Source organism: Caloenas nicobarica, chromosome 9 (assembly GCF_036013445.1).
Source record: "Caloenas nicobarica isolate bCalNic1 chromosome 9, bCalNic1.hap1, whole genome shotgun sequence".
Classification (NCBI taxonomy): Eukaryota; Metazoa; Chordata; class Aves; order Columbiformes; family Columbidae; genus Caloenas; species Caloenas nicobarica.
In genome coordinates, this window is record NC_088253.1 from 20,524,056 (window position 1) to 20,541,549 (window position 17,494).

At 40.1% G+C, this 17,494-nt stretch overlaps 1 protein-coding gene across 1 annotated transcript in view; it reads left to right on the forward strand.

The window, feature by feature from the left end:
* The window catches only part of CDH13 (cadherin 13), a 470,111-nt gene extending 461,015 nt beyond the window's left edge, over positions 1–9,096 (forward strand). The window contains exon 14 of the mRNA XM_065640841.1: positions 7,342–9,096. Coding sequence (XP_065496913.1) covers positions 7,342–7,349 — 8 coding nt within the window. The 3' untranslated portion in view covers positions 7,350–9,096. The remainder of the gene's footprint in view (positions 1–7,341) is intronic.
* Positions 9,097–17,494: the final 8,398 nt, after the last annotated feature.

The window sequence follows — 17,494 nt, forward strand, 5'->3', positions numbered from 1 at the left end:
ATTACATTTTGTTGAGTCAATTAGGTGGGAAATGGCATTTTACGCACATTCTAAACCATCCAAACACATTCCAGAAGTATAGACATGAAAAAAATGCAATAGTTTAGAAGATGTGTGTTTGAAATGCAAAAGAGAAAAATGTTACTAGCAAATACAGCTCCCCAGCTCCCTCCCTAAGAGCTGTAATATTGTTCCTGATGGTCATTCTGTAGACATGAAATGAACATTTAAAGAGATTGGTTAGATAGACCATTCAATGTTGTGAATTCAAATGAACATTTTATGTTTTCATTTTCTCAACAGTTCTCAACAGTAACTGTTGATATATAATATTTTGTATTTCTTTTCTGAACAGCCTCTTAGAGTCACATAAATATATAACTTCAGATAGGTATCATCTGAACCGTTCTGGAGTGGACTGTGACTAAAAACTAGAACTGAATAAATAACCAGCTCAATTTTTTTTTTTCCCTGTTATTAATAGCCACTATACGCTATGGCATTTTTGTTTCTTTTAACTGTCTCTGTCCTTGGCTATTTCCCCACTCCGTAACATGCAAACACGTCAGAATGTGCTCTCCATGCGGACAGCTTGCTATGCAGCTTCAGACGGGATATTTGATACTAAAGATGTGTTGTGCCTAAAGGTGGGGTGATGTTGTTTTTCTTCTCTACTAGACAGCTGATACTTAGGAAGTCCCTTAAAACGCCATTGATGTTTGGAATATTTCAGACTACATCTTAAAGCCTTTACCCAGACACTTAATTTGTGTCTGTCATTAGTTAGGACTTACGTAAGCTGTCGTGCTTACGAGTCCTTGAAAAATTTTGGAATAGATTGATAGCAACATAGCCAAACGTGGCAATTTTCTAATTTGATTCTCCCTTCTCCGTGGCTTCTAAGCATAATACTTTCCTCTCATGTTTATTCTTGCTTAATAACAGGGTTTTTTCGGATGATTCTTTTAGTATTTCAAGCTGAGATTAGTGCACATCTACAGATTGAATGTGTCTGGGCTACTTATGTTCATGTTCTACTGAGTCACTCTAGGAAATATCATCTGCTAGTGTCAAATGGATACCATTTGAAAAGGGCTTCAGCCTGAGCAACTTATTCCCCTGCGCAGGCTGATTAGTTTGGATTGGCATGTTTCTGCACTGTCCTGACAATTTTGGCCAATCGCATAGCACATGCTGGCATTTTAGCTCCTGAAGTTAAATATTGACGTTGAAATATGAAAGCCTGCTGGAGCTTTGAGTAGATTTATGAGACACATAATTATTTCACAAACACAGCACTAATGTATACTCTGTTTTTCCTATTATTAAGAACCTTGAAATAATTTCCTCACATAGATGGGAAACTAATTATAATATGATGTTTTTAAGCTGCAAATTTTCAGGATTCCTTTTTTTAAGAAGACAATACCAAGGTAGTAAAAAAACCCAGTGACCACTAGATTTTGGCACTTGCAGCAAAGCGTAGACAGTGCTTTGGCCCACCGGCGAGGTCACAGAAGGGCATAGCTATTAAATGATTATTTTACACAAAAGCGCAAAACTTTATAATTTACAGGGATATGGTGCAAACACTGTAACACTTTTGGTGTTGAAAGCTACCCATGACAAATCAACCAGTGATGTAAATGAAAACCAGCTATATTTTTCTAAGTTCTACAGGAAGACTAAACTAACTGTGTATCTAATTAATGTCCTTTTATAGATGGTAAATTCAGGAAAGAAGTAGCTGGGTGTTGATTAGCTGCCTAATCAGAAACACGGCTCTGATCTTTTCTACCATTTTCGCATTAGCTCTTTAACATTACTGAGGTTTTGATAAAGTCCATGATGTAATGTAGACTTTTAATTATGCAAAGATTAATGGAATATTTCTGAGGAGAGGGTAATTGAAAGAAATCTGAAAGAAATAGAGCATGCATGAGTTGAACTCCAAACTGCAGCTGTGTTAACTTTCTTCTCTGTGTTAAATGGGAATTGGAGGATGAATTTGTCTTGGATAAAGTTCATTCCTGTACAGGGGGTCAGCATGAAACTTAAATGTCTTTAATTTTTATGAGGTTTTTAACTGCAATGTAGGAAGCGTTGTCTGTGTAATGGGGTGGTGGATGAGTTTGGTCCCATAAGGAACACATCTTTCAAAGGCTTTGAAGTACTCAACTTAGATCTGTTTATTTAAAATAAGCAGGGAATTGAGTCACTAATATGTAAACATGTTCAGAGAAAGCTAAGGTTGCAACAGGGAAAGCTACAGCACCCAGCAAATGCCAAAGCATTTTCTGAGATCGGAAGTCATTTTGCAAACAAGATTGTTTAGTGGCTGATTAGAATGATTCTGCTGGAATATGAGCTCTTGGCAGGCTTTCATATCTTGGACCATAGTGAATGGGGTTACACGATACCAGTTGCCTTTTTCCTAGGATGGGGCATTAAGAAATCTTTGTCTTAAAAAGTTATGTGCATTTTTTCTCTATTTTCTTCTATCATGTCGATCAGCATAAGGAATAAATGTTAAATTAGATCACTGTGAAAGAGACAGGTAGCTATAGTCATTGAAAAAGTCAATATTGTAACACTTCGCCTGTATTAGGTGGCTTGCTCCTTTTCCAGACCAATTCACCATCCAAATCCCCATAACAATTTGGATCTGTCCTGTGGAGTTTGCCACCAACATCAACAACTCTTTTGACCTTCCGAAATACAGTGAGCCTCAGCAGACTTTAGTGGGCATGGAAAGGGGGTTTTCTTCCATTTAAGTTTCTACATCATCAGTCTCTCTGCCCTAAACTTAGACCTATATTCCTATAACATTCTTACACTCCATACTATTAGTACATTAGATCCAGATAAACATGTACAATGTTTGCCAGTTTTCTTGACTAGCAAAAGCAAACATCATCTTCCAATGCCAAGGTACTAATGCCAACAGACACCATCTGTTTATGATGATGAGCTGTGCTTTCTTATCTGAGACCCATTAACCATAATAGTAATAATTCAGACAGCAAGCGCATAAAAACAACCCTGCCTGTTTCACTGTTATCTTGCTATTTGGCTGTTATCTTAAAAGGAATGTGGCTGAACGTATCTCTTGAGTGTCAAAGAGGTAGAGAAGAGGAGAACTGTGAGATAAAAATGGTGAAGATCATATTAGAGACTTCAGTGAGAGTGTTTTCTGGAGAAAGAAGCTCTATATAGCTCTGCTGGCTTTATGTTGCGTGTTCCTCAGCGACCCTGAGGGAAAGGTGGGGTGACCACGTAAGAACCAACATGCACACACACCTTTGTGGCAAATTACTTGTAGGCAGACAGAAACTACGTTTAAAACAACACATGGTGTGTAATAGTTGAGTGCTGATACCAGCCATGGAGACAGTGTTGTTCTTAATAGCCGATACAAGGAAAATAAAATCATTACTGGGCATAATGATGATTAGCGTACAGATCTAACCTGCCAGGTACAGGTTTATCAGGGCATTAAGTTCCCAAAAGAGATGGTTAGCATGGATCAGCAAATGTGCTCTCTGCACACATTTTTTTGCACATTTTTATGCTCACAGTATTCATTAAATACCAATATCTTTTATGTGCTGTTGCCAGCTGCAAACTTTAAATCATGCGTGATACAAAATAGAGAAGAATGGGTCCAAAACAAGAAAAAAAGCCATCGAAACGACCCCATTGAAGTCAGTGGATAAACACCAGAAGTCAGTGGTCATTAGCTGTAGAGATGGGACTTAAATAAGAAGTAGACCCTAATAATTTGGCAACGCGAATGCGTTTCTGGAACTACCATTTGGTCCTTCTTTAAGGCGGTAAGGCAAACAAGAAAACTACAATTCCTATACAGAAAACAGTAAAGAAACAATGGAAATTTTACAGACAATAATTTTGAACGTTGAATCTGATTTTAAAAGCCAAAAGCTACTCCTTTAGCAATCCACCTTTACAAAAGGGTCAAATTATCATTAATGAGCACAGGGATAAATACTACCCTTCCAAACAATGTTTGGAAGATAATGATATTAACACAACTTCAGTTAAGGCTGGTGAAAGGACTGAGCTGAATTAATAGTAGTCTTGGCTCCAATGCTAAGATTTTTGTAGATGTGTCAGCAAACGCAGATGTTAAGAAGACAGCATGAAATGGGAAAGTCTGGGGAAAAAGACCAAACAGGTTTCTTCAAAACCATGTCAATGAAAACTGCCATCATGGGCTATGAATGAGAGGAAAAATAGTTCATGTAGGGATAATCCAGGAAAAAAAGTGCAGTAGGGAAGAGACCATGAAAGAGTCACAGTAACAGAGGTTTTGTCAAAGTGGCAGATGAGGAAAATGCTCCATACGGCAAAAAAAACGGCAGATATGAGCACAGTAGCTTGAATTTGTCAAGGGCCATGAAAAGACATTGCAAAACTGCTAACTGAGGAGAGCCTGGGGTAGGAGATTTAGCTGCTTGTATGGCTGGAAAAAACCCTTTGGGACAATGTGTAAAAAAGAATCCTCTAGATTAAGACATAATCTTAAACATACAGACCTAAAATAGGAGATTCCATAACAATAACCTACTCCAGTTTGTTTCCATTTCTGAGCTTGAATAAGAGGCAGGATGATAGTTTTGTCCTGAGCAAAGGTAGAACTAGAAGGAGTGCTTTAAGATTTACGAGCTCAGTTTTAGCCATGCAGAGCTGTCAGCTAAACATCGATAAGGTATCAGAGGTAAATGTCGACATTTTAGTCTAAATGGAAAAGCAGGTACCGAGAGTAAGATCTCTGACCTGTCAGCACTGAAGTGATTGCTGAAGGTGGATGAATGGTGTCACAAGGAAGGGGAACAAATTAAAGTGGGGGAAACAATGGTTTCCCCAGAAACCTGGGACGGAGGGAACAAGACACAGAGTGCTGTGCTGGAAAAGTGATTAGAGAAATCACAGCAAAATGACAGGAGGTGATCGTCACGGGAGCCAAGGGAACATCAGATTTCCAGGCATGTGATTAAATGGGTCAAGGGCAGCTGATAGATCGGAAAGGATGAAGCTGGGAAGAAATTTCTGTAGAAAGAGAGTCTAAGCAGAGACTGTAGAGCTTTGAGATGGAGAGAAGAAGGAAGGGGATGGTGTTTGAAGAGGCAGGTGGAGTAACAGGGAGAACCAAAAGCATGCTTATATTGTGAGAGAGAGAAGCCAGCCTACAACAGATGAAAAACTAGCATAGGCAAAAGCATATTCATAATTAAAGCTGAAGTATTTTTAATACATAGTTTATTCGGCAAAGACAAGGTATACGATAAGGTAGTAACATTCATTATATCTGTCAATGTGATGTAAAATATACAAGCTTTTCTTCAGGTCTTCACATTAAATTATTGTCCTTTATTTACAAGTTATTGGTGAAGCAGTCACTGGCTGCTTGAATTTGCGTGACATTTATAAATTTTGTGCCGACAGACTCCTCTGGTGAAGTTTCAGCCTACAGATTGTACAGAAATTCAGCGCTACAGCTCCTGGTCACTGCTCATATACAAGTGCCTGTCCTTAGCAGGAAGACCTCCAGGGATCTCCTAGGGATTCGGGTAGCTTTGCCAATTCAAAAGCTACTGTTATTTCCTTTGAGTCAGGATTGAACAAATGCCCTTTAATGACACTAAGCTTCATTGCAATCTGGAAATGTTGTTTTTCAGATGGTTTGTGAGATCAGAGTTGTGAAATCTTACTTTTCACTACCTCAGGAGATCAAGTTGTTTATGAGAATTTAGTCCTAGCTGGAATCCTTAATCCAAGTATATGGAAACCTTGGCAGTCATGATCACAGATTTCCTGCATGTAAGTCTGGATCTTAATTTTGTGATCAGACCTCTTCTTCAAACAGCATGCTAGAGATCCACATGACAAGCAATTCCAGATTTTATCCTATTTGGAAATCTCAGTGATACTTCTCAGTTCAGCGACTCACATCCATCAGTCCCTCTATGGATTCTTACACTTGCTTAATTTGCTTTACTTACCTTTGTTTAACAGACTGAGGTCAGGCTGCAGGGGAAAGGAGAGGCTGTTTTGTGCTATCCAGGTGCCTGCCTTGCTAAACAGCTCATCTGGAAGAATTCAATATTGAGGTCAATTCAAATAATGCCAAGATAATAACAAGAAATGAACAGATAAAGCAAAATAGCCTTATCAATAATTGTATTAAACTTGTCACAAGCATCTAATAATGACTATTATGTTACAAATGCAATATATATTAGATAAGCATTTCCTGAGTGTTTATCAGTTTTGATGTGTATGTTTAACTCGCGTTTTGTGTTTTGATACAACAGTTGTCTCCTTCCAGGACAGAGAGCATGAATCCTTCAATGCAGTGTTGTGGTGTAACCCCAGTAGACAGCCGAGCACCACGCAGCCACTCGCTCACTTCTATAGTGGGATGGGGAAGAGAATCAGAAAGAGAAAAGTGAGAAAACTTGTGGGATGAGATAAGGACAGTTTAATTGGCAAAGCAAAAACTGCATGCACGAGCAAAGTGAAATAAAGAATCATATCAGTGTTAGGTTAATGGTTGGGCTTGAGAGGAGTCAGCTCAAACTTAGCTATGTGTTTTGCTAATATTATTCTTACTGTTCTTATCCATTTTTACTGTGAATCCAAATGTTTGCAATTTACTAGTGTCCAAACAAAATTGGAGGAAAGTGGCCCATTAGCTACACCTAATGTTACATTTCCTCCTGGTCTCTCTTTTTCTGAATTTCCTTACTGCCTTTGTATTATTAATGGGTAATATTAAGTAAGTTATGCCATTTTCACGTTATTATTTTTTTAAAGGCAATCCACATAAGATTTATATTTCCGTAGCAACATTAATACAATATGCCAGATCTTTTATTTCCTGGTATATTTATAAACTATAAGGCACTATAATCTTGTCGTTTTTCAACAGATACTGTTTGTTTGCTCTTTGCTTGTCAGTGTGTGTGCACACAAGGGAGGAACTCCTTGGCACTTTACTTGCATTCTTGCACTAACAGAGATGATCGAGGTGTCAAATGGGGAGAATCAGGTCCAGGCTCAAAATTTACGCTCAGACCTCCACACGATATCTTCCTGAATTGCACTGCAAAGGTCTCTGAAGGTCCCAGGTGGCATTTTGGTGTTTCCTCTTGGAGCTTTCTGTCTTCACAAATAATTGCTTCTGAACCTGAACAATGTATATTTAGTTAACGACAAATGTGCATGGACTCAATCAGTGATTAGGGGGAAAAAAAAAAAAGAGGTTAAAAGATACTGTGATCTGCGTTGTAATAATCACACACATTTCCCGTCATTTAGGTCTGTAGGAACTCCTGACATTTGAAGCTGTCCTACCGAGTTGCCATGGCAATGAGAAAAAAGGAAACATCAGATCTGAAAATCGCAGTTTACAGTTACTGTTCTTCACTACCAGGCCTCAGTTGCTCCAGATTCTGTTTAATTTGCAACCTCACTTAATCTGTCTGACTGTACATTGGTGTTCGACAGCCTCTACCCTAACTTCTGTTTATTAATGGATTCCTCTTGCAAGACGCAAGCTTTATGCGAATTTTCTCTGAATATTAAACGACCACGACATCTAAACTGGACCTTGAGGGAGCAGAAAACAGATTGACTCCATTTTTTTCTATCTGTTGACTTGTTGCTATTCAACTGTTCAGAAAATATTTTGTCTGTGGGTTAGTATTTGTATATGTATGAGTGTATGTATATATATATATTTATATAGAGAGAAGAGTTATAGGACAGGTTTAGCTTTTATAAAATATTCATCTGGAGCGTGGAAGGGACAGAGCAGAATAATAGAGCCACAGATGAATGGTAATTATTCTACCATGGCTAAACCTACCGTGTTTGCTGTTTATAGCGTGGCCAGGAGAGAGCGATTGCACTCGTACCGCTACAACAGATAAAGCAGGCTCGGGGCTCTGCAGCGTCACTTCTCGTACCTCAGGTTCAGCAGACAAAAAAATGCAAGTCCACCGGCTTGTTTCTGGTCTGAACTGCTCTCTTTGTGCCCCGATTGAATTTACGTCAGGATTTACAGCGCTGGGAGTGCTGGGCCTGATTCTAAAGGGGCAAAAGTCAGCTGCCTTTCTGTTCCTGCCGATGATTATTTGCCAGGGCAGTTTACAAAATTTAAGACTTTGATCAGCTCCGCAGACATGGTTAAGTAGGTAGATGTCTGTCTGCATATGAGAAGCTGACGAGAACAGCAAAAGCAGAGTATTTCTCAGAGCAGTGGTCTCTCTCTCTCAGCCTCTATGCAGCTGCCATTACATACATAAGCGCAAGGAGGAAAACAGATGCCCTGTTATATAAATATATTCACACACACACAAATATATAGTTTTGAATATATATATACATACATACACATGTACACACAGTTTCCAGTTAAGAGTAACAAGAGCATTTCTTTGTGTGTGTAAACTTACCACACTTGTTTGCAGAGATGGGGAAAAAAGGGTGTTCGTTATATATGAATATGAATCCTTTTTTATTCTGTGAGCATGTAAGGTTAAAAAAAAAAAATCCTTCTAACTGTATCAAGATGATCATCTTGTTAATAAATTGTAAATGATCCATCAAAGCTCACACCAAATTTTTATAAAAATTAACACAAAACGTATACTAGTGACAGACTGTGGCTTTTATTAGAGCTTGCCAGTAACTAGGGTAAGGTGTCTTAGAATATTTTAATAAACTTGCTTATTTAAAGTTTAAACAAGAAAGCTTCCTTATGCAATAGAACTTTGCAGCTGCATTCTTTAGTTAGCATTTTTACAGTACTTATGAGTCATACTGTATGTTGTCTTTATTACAGTGAGATTATGAGCATATCTTCCACACCACTTATATGTTTCAATAGTAAAGCTTTTTGGAAAAGTTAAAAAGTCCAAACATACATTTAGTTTTCCATAATGCTACACTAGATATTAAATGTGTGTTGGTGGTTAAAAATTGCTGTACAATAGCTTTTCTCCAACTTCCTGTATTGTACCAAATATGAAACAGGTCGTCTTTTTTCTTTTCCTTTTTTTTTTTTTTTTTTTCAGTCAAAAGGAATACTAACAGCAACAGAGGAAAAATTAGTTTGTGTTGTGAACTTTCCTAACATTCGTAGATTTCTTAACAAGATACAAACTGCCTTCAGACAGGAACCCGTTTTTCTCTCCCAGCCCTGACCAAGCAAACCCTCCCACTGCCCCTGTTCCTGGGGGTGGTACTTTGGGGGCAGTGGGACTTTCTGTCAAGGCGTTTCAGAGGGAGTGCCTGATCTCAAACCTTAACACGGACATGCTTCTAGTTCTCTTTCTCCGCCCCCTGCCTTATAATAATCATGCGCTGCTGCTTTATTAGCAACAATCATGTGTTTTAAAGAAAAAATATAGTTTTGGGGCAAAGTTTCAAAAGGAAAAAAAAATGAACAAATGTATAACACTACTGGATTTTCAACACATATATTTAATGAATGCATCCAAATGCACCCAAAGATAAACTGCACCCTATGCTTTGATCTACAAAACCTCTATCTTGAATAAAAGAAATTATAATATCCTCTCCCACAAATACTCTTTTCCTACTTGTTTTCTTCCTCTCTCTATCCAGCATAACCCAATTCTGGAGAGACACCCATTGACATTAGTGTAAACTGTATCAAGTAGTGGATAAAGCCACCCTTTTCTGGTTTAAACCAAGGCTCTCAGAGCATTTGCTGGAACATTCCAAGGGCATCCAAAAGAAGGGACAAAGAAAAATCTCTTCTGCCTGGAACTACACTATCAATGGGAAGACTCTACCACTTTGTGTCTGAGGATGAGGTCTGTCTTCTTGGATAATACTGCAACCTTTTGACATGTAGAGAGGTCGGTATCATGGCTGAAACTCTGAATCAAGATGCATCAAAGCCGTCATTCGCTGTTATCACTATTTCTGCACCTAGATTAAAGCCTCCCAGCCTTTACGTGTGTCTCTAGGCTTCAGACAGAGCTCATCACTGGACTACCTAAGCACGCAAAGAGAAGCTGAAGCTGCCGTGTTAATGTTTCTCCCTCTGTACTTGAGAAAAAACCCCACCTTTTTAACAAGAGATTGTGGCACTTCCTGTAGCATCATCCAAGTGAGAATATAATATGCAATATTAGAATCTTGAATTTTCCTACCTGAATAAGATTGTTGGCTCTGGCTCAAAACAATGGTGCCTATTTCCTGAAACAAAAGAGAAAAAAAAAATTATTAGTTTTTTTCCACAATATCACGAAAAAAGTAGAGAAGTTAATAAATTGCTTGTCATTTTTTTATAGTTAATTATGCTTAACATATTTGTTCAGGCAAGCTTGCTGTTGTTATAGCACTTATTTCTACCTAGTTATTGTGGTCACTACAACGTTTATTTCAGTCTATATTTGTAGACATACAACACTGTCCTGAATCAGAAAGGCAGTGAACTTGTTTTTCATTTCATAACATGCACAGAACTTCTTGTGCAAAAACCGTTTCACTTGAAAAGAGTATCTGCTGTTAAAATGCAAATTAGGTATAGCAGTTAATCAGAGAGGAGTTTATTAGCAAGACAAAGGTCTCGGTGGTGGTTGTACTTGCTAATTGAGCCCTGTCTGTACACCTCGTGTGTGCTTTTACCATACACCTATATGCATTTATTAATGTACATTTTGTTGAGTAACTGTAGGTCTGAAGATGAAAACAAAGGGAAAACAGCTGAATTTCCTACCAGGTATCAAGAAAATTAGGTAGGAGCGGAACACTGGCTAATACACTTTCTGGCCCTGGTATAAATCAAAGAGCAACTCCATTACTAGAATTGTTTAAGGTTTCTCATCTAAACCTCCCCATATATTGCTTTTCCTGGCCTGCTGTGAACAGTAAAGCAGCAACATTTGTCACAGGATAGTTGAGTGCTTATGTATTATCAAAGGTCTGTCTTTTGTGGCACACAGAGAAACCTACAGCTTAGACATCTCCCACAGCTAACTCACTTTCCTTCACCAACCACTTTAACATGTCACTAATGCACCCAGCACAATTTGGTTTCTCCTTCATTTGAAATGACTGTGGCCTGTAGTCCAATAATTTAGCCTGGTCTCCTGCATAGTCATGTAGGGATCACTACAATACAGAGCTCATTTGTTAAATTATGGACTCACAGTCAGTTTGTAGGGTCCCAGCTAATTTTTTCATCACTACAAAAAGGAAGATGTATGTTATTAACAACTTTTACATAATTTGTCTTGTCTTTGCTTGTTGTCCTACCTGAAATACCAAGAAAGATGCCAATATTCTTCTCAGTTGCTACTAAAAAATTCCACCACTTGAAACATAGCAGAATTTTGTACATAAATAATTTTACATCACCTTGTCTGAAGGCTTAGTTTCTTTCTGAACAGATTTAACAATGTCTTATTTCATTTAAAAAACAAAAAAAACACCTCACAAGACAGATTACATTAAAGCCGCATCACCTTGAGAACACCAAGTCTAAGGCAAAACTCTGATCCTATCTTCCCTTCATTGCATCTCTAGAAACTCTGTTGTCTGAGAGATACACTGTCCAGTGCTAACAAAAAAGATAAATAACTAAAATAGAAATTATTTTCTTTCACTAACTCTATGATCTATAATCTTTAGCATTAACATGCAAAGTACATTAGGAATTATTGTTATAACTATTCTGTTTAAAGCAGATATAGCTGCCTATTTTGCTACGTAAAACACATAACGCATTGACTACACTGTTCTCTCACCTCACATCAAGATATCAAACTACAGGTGATTTATATTTGTCCAAATGAAACAGATACACTCATACATTCTCAGTGGAAAGTTACTAGTTGCACAATTGCTATGTGTGTGTATATATGTAGATATATAAAGATATACACATACATATATAAATATATATATATAAAATATATGCAGATGGAGGGAGACTAATACAACATGGGGACTTGGAATGAGCAGTTTAATTCCATGAATGATGGATGAATACATGAGTTAAGGGATAGCATGGGTTATGTGTGAAAAAAACTACACACGAAAACCCAGGCTTATCCCAACTCTCATGTTGTATTTATGCTGCCTTTAGCTGTCCCCTCATAACGCAATTATATCATTTGAAGATGTGCGTCACTGTTTACTGACTCATTTCTAGTTGTCTATGTGTCAGCAGGTCACCAGTAGTGGAAAGGGAAGGGTTTATAGCCAGAATTCTGCATTACTTTGCTTTTAGCGGGACAGCTCTTTTAGTGGGAAAGCTTCATCCACCCTTTGAACACTACACTCCTCCTCTGCATCAGCAAACGACTCTATTTGGTGACTTGGGGCTAAAATGAATGTAGTCTAAAGACAGCCTGTGTGCATGTCCGTGCACACCCCCCTGCCTGGGACTGTACACTAAGAGCACGTCTGGTGGACTGTGGTGGTGAATTCAGTACAAACAAGCTATGTTGTTACTGCATTTCAGACAGAACCCTCCTGTGAAATCATATTTGCCCCATAACACACTGTCTCTTTAATTTACCACCAAGATACTTCTTTATGATTTTCTTTCTTTTTTAAAAATTCAAGCAAAGAGAAAAATATTTTATTTTAAAGATACTTAATTGAGCTACTTTTCCAATTAAACGTTCCTTTGAGCCCTAGTTGCTGAATTGCTTGCTGTTTCTGAGGTGTAAATAAACGTTTTGATTTATGATGTGGTTGCAAAGAAACTTGTAATTTATTTGTGAAATGCTCAAATAAAGGATGTATGGGCTTTTACCTTTTGTCTGGGCTTAGACCTTCCTGAACACAATACAGCAGTAACAGAGGACTCCAAAAAAACCTTGACACTGCTAAGGGGCTGGAATAGCCTGTGCTAAATACCAGAAACTCCCCCATTGCTCGAAGTAAAAGAGATAAATTGCAGCCTGTCATCACCATGCCATGGTCACAGAACGAGAATCTGGAGGCTGGGGAGGTAAATAAGGTTTGAGCACACAAAAAAGCAGTAGTAGATTATTCGGTATCTGTTCAGGTACCAGCAATGATTTGCCATCTAAAGCCCCATGTTCGTTCCAGAGTTACACTGAGCCAAAGCTGGGGCAGATGTCCCCAGGCTGGTCTGTCTGCAGGAGCTTTAATGGATTCTTTTTGCATGTCCTTTCTGCTTCACCTCACCACCTTCCCCACCTAGCACCATCCGCTCGGCTTGTACAGAACAGGCAGCCAGAAAAGTGAACTTTGCAAAAAAAAAAAAAAAAAAAAAAAAAAAAAAGCAGAAATAGGCTGAACAAACATGAATCAGCAAGGACCAGCCTGGGATGCTACAGGACTGCAGTTCTGTCACGGCCAACTACAATATGACTTTTAACAACTAATGCTGCCATAGTCAATGGTCATGTCTGATGTGTTCCCTCCCTCTCTGCTTAACTCCTCCTTAAGATGTGTACGCAGGTGTGCTCCACTTGTTGCCCTGGTTCAGAAAATCTCACTACAAAATTTAAAGCGCTTACTGCCTTCGAAGCCCAAACTGCTCTGGGCCAGGTTGCCCCAAAAACCTCACACTGCTTTACTGCCCTTCTGTACCAGGAGCTGCAGACTTCATTGGCGAGCCTCATCGTGTCAGCGTGCTGCATTCCCAGCAGCGGGACTGAAGGTTTGTGAAATACCATTTTCTTTTTTCACTGAGCTCTCCTAATCTGAAGGGAAAGGCAGTGGTGCGTGCTTTCCTGTGCTGTCAGCTGGTCCCGGGCATTGCAGAAGGGCCCAGTAGGTGAAATAAATCAATAATACTTCTGGCCCAGAATCCAGGGCGGATGAAAGAATGGAAGGTTAGGCAGAATGAGCATCCTGCAGGAAACGTGCACCAGAGCACTGTGGCCTCATCGCGTCTTAGCCAGGGAATTCTTTTTCCAGCACAAAGCCATAGCCTGTTGGCTTCCTGAAACTCCTGCAAGCTGTTTTTTAGATCTTCTAGGAAGTTATCGAAAGTGACAGTGACACATAAAGATAGAATACCCCTGAAACTAGCCTTTTACTATATCTGAGAGGAGGTGGGGGAGGGACGGCAGCATTTGAAGGAAACATTTGAGCGCAGCCACAGCAGCTTGATTTCACAGAGACCCACCTCCAGCTTTTGCCTGTTGCCTGTGCTTGATCAGACCTTGAATCTAAAAGGGGCTTTTTTATGTGATCTGTAATAAGTAGAGAATGAAAGAACATAACATGAAACTTATGGTATAATTGAGCAAAAGGTCATTACCTGAAAGCCACAGCAAAGAAGCGTCACCTCCTTTGGTCTCAGTTGAGATCGTTGTCCTAAACTAACGCTGTGCTTTGTATCTTAAAACAGGTATTTGAAACAGTACAAAGTTAAATCATAAGCAAGGAAATGTTAACAGAGGCAGAAAATGCTGAATGGTTTTTAGCTGAATAGAAGTTTTCTGTTGCCCTTTCAACCTTCTTCTGTCTCATCTAACACCACACGTTCTGGATTGCAACCTACTATTACTCAGTAGCTTTACACAGTTCAGGCCAGTTACATTTTTTTCTTCAGCAACAGTAAATCAGAACCGTCATTTTTGGCTTCAGTACAAGCTTCTTACCTGCAGAAACAAAGCAAGGGCCATTGCTCCTGCTGCAAAACTGTGGGATGCTCTTCCTCAACCATCGCGCCTCTGGCCGGACTCTGCTCATCCACCTCCCAGTGCCCGGCGACCTTCCCCGCTCCTGTGGTTACAGCAGCAAGTAAGTTAGTCTCGTCCGCTACACTTCAACATTATATGACAATATATTTTATTACTTATGACTCATTTTGCAACTCATTGTTTCCACATGCGGTTGTGGGATACTCACCGTTATTGCTGTGGCTGGATGTACTTTTTGTGACTAACTGTCCAAAACAAGAAAAGCAAAAGCAAGGCGTGCTGAAAAAACAGAATGTGAAATACAGCTGGACGTTTCTAATTAAAGAATTGCTTGCAAGCAGTGTTCTCCAATACAGTTACAATCCTGGAGTAACTGATTTAAGAAGAGGGATCGTAAGCTGTTCATAAACAGCTTTTTGTGGTACATTTAAAGAAAAACAAAAACCCCAAACTCTCACAGTGTTATCTTTTCAAATTGACCATATGTATTTTTAACAGAAGGATAATGAACCAGTAGTAGACAGTGCTTATGGACTGGATTAAATCTCCATGTAACTAACAGGTTTTTTAAATTTTAACTTTTACAGGTGTGTCCATCGTTATTTACACCTATTTCCCTGCTTCATGCCAGCAGCCACTTGGGAACAAATCTTACATGGGGCTAATTTTGCCATTCCAGTTATCTTGCCAACTTCACCATTTCTGTAACTGATCTGCTGAGGCCAGTGGTAAGATTAACGAGTCTGCACTTGGAAATGACATCAAATCAAATAGCGCCTCTTTGTACACAAATAAATAGTCACATCAGCTGCGTCTCATTCTTTGTGCTATTTGATCAGCTGCAGTAAAGCTACAGTGCTGCAAGACACCTTCCAAGTAGCCATAAAACAGGGATTACAACCTGCCTTGGGGTTACAGCATGTATTATTGACTTGACTGGTACCAAGGGAATTAACCTTTGGTGGGATTTGAACTCCTAGTTCCCACTGGCATCACTAAAAAGCCAGAAGCCTAGGAGCGGAAGCGTCCTTCCCCCCACAAAATAATTATATAACTATAAACCATTTTTTAAAAATCATCATGAGATAATGTACAATGAAATGTTTCCTGTATCTCCAAGGTAACTTAATCATCATCTTTCATATTGAGCAAAACCTCTACAGCACAGGTGGCCCAATTATAATAAGGGATACTCAGCCTTTCATATATCGGATTGCTGAAAAGAAAAATAACAAAATTTGGGATATTTCATTTATATGGGCAACATAGAGAACATGATAGAGTCCACAGATAAAGCCAAGTAGAAACAATATATTGTAGTAAAGATTGAGACTTTTTGGTGCAATCAAATTCACATGTGCAAGCTGTATTAGCTACATCATCTAAGAACTAGACCAGTGCTGGAAAGGCCAGTCACAGTGCCTGGCAAGTTTTGCCATTGTTACTAATGGCAAAAACTGCATTAATCCATGGGAAAATGGCTTGGCTCTTGGATCCTACACAGCAAAGTTAAAACAATAATGGCTCTAGAGAGAAATCACAGAATCACAGAATGTTAGGGATTGGAAGGGACCTCGAAAGATCTTCTAGTCCAATCCCCCTGCCAGGGCAGGAACACCTAGGTGAGGTTACACAGGAAGGCGTCCAGGCGGGTTTTGAATGTCTGCAGAGAAGGAGAATCCACAAGCTCCCTGGGCAGCCTGTTCCAGTGTTCCGTCACCCTCACTGAGAAGAAGTTTCTTCTCAAATTTAAGTGGAACCTTTTGTGTTCCAGCTTGAAGCCATTACTCCTTGTCTTACTGTTGGTTGTCACCGAGAAGAGCCTGGCTCCATCCTCGTGACACCCACCCTTTATATATTTATAAACATTGATGAGGTCACCCCTCAGTCTCCTCCAAGCTAAAGAGCTCCAGCTCCCTCAGCCTTTCCTCATAAGGGAGATGCTCCACTCCCTTAATCATCTTTGTGGCCCTGCGCTGGACTCTCTCCAGCAGTTCCCTGTCCTTCTTGAACTGAGGGGCCCAGAACTGGACACAATATTCCAGATGAGGTCTCACCAGGGCAGAGTAGAGGGGAAGGAGAACCTCTCTCGACCTACTAACCACCCCCGTTCTAATACACCCCAGGATGCCATTGGCCTTCTTGGCCACAAGGGCACAGTGCTGGCTCATGGTCATCCTGCTGTCCACCTTTGAGCTGGACAAAAACCCCTATATCCTCAGCCCTGCCAAGGGCTTAGCGCAGCTGCTTGCCATCACACTGGCAGAGGTCACGCAGGATTTTAACCAATGTGTACCCACTGAGCTGCATTCTCTTGTGTCTTTACTCCCATTAGACCACAAGGCGCCCTCTTCTCAGTCCTTTTCAGCTATAGGACAGAACTGCAATACAAAGATGGAAATACAGAAGCAGTCAGAGGGCGCAGTTTAGAACCATCCTGGCAGCAGAGCCGGCTGGACGCTTACCCTCCTGGCCAGCACAGCCGCCTTAACATGACGACCAAAGAGCCACGGTGCAGAGGCTCCTCATGCCAGGACTCCCGGCAGGCACTGACCTGAGAGCTGAACCCTTCCCAGAGCAGGGACTAGTGCCTGGGCCACCCGGGCACAGGGCCGGGGAGGTTTGGTAGCCCTGTGGTCACCTGGCAGCTGAGCAATTGTCAGACCTGCCCCAGCCTCCCGCCAGCCTCCGTACCTTTGCTCAGCCCTGACGTGCACGTTGGGCTCTGGGTACTGCTGGGCTGCCAGGCAGCATTTGTACACGACAAGCAGCTTCCCCCCGCCAGCAAATGAAACAACAGTGCT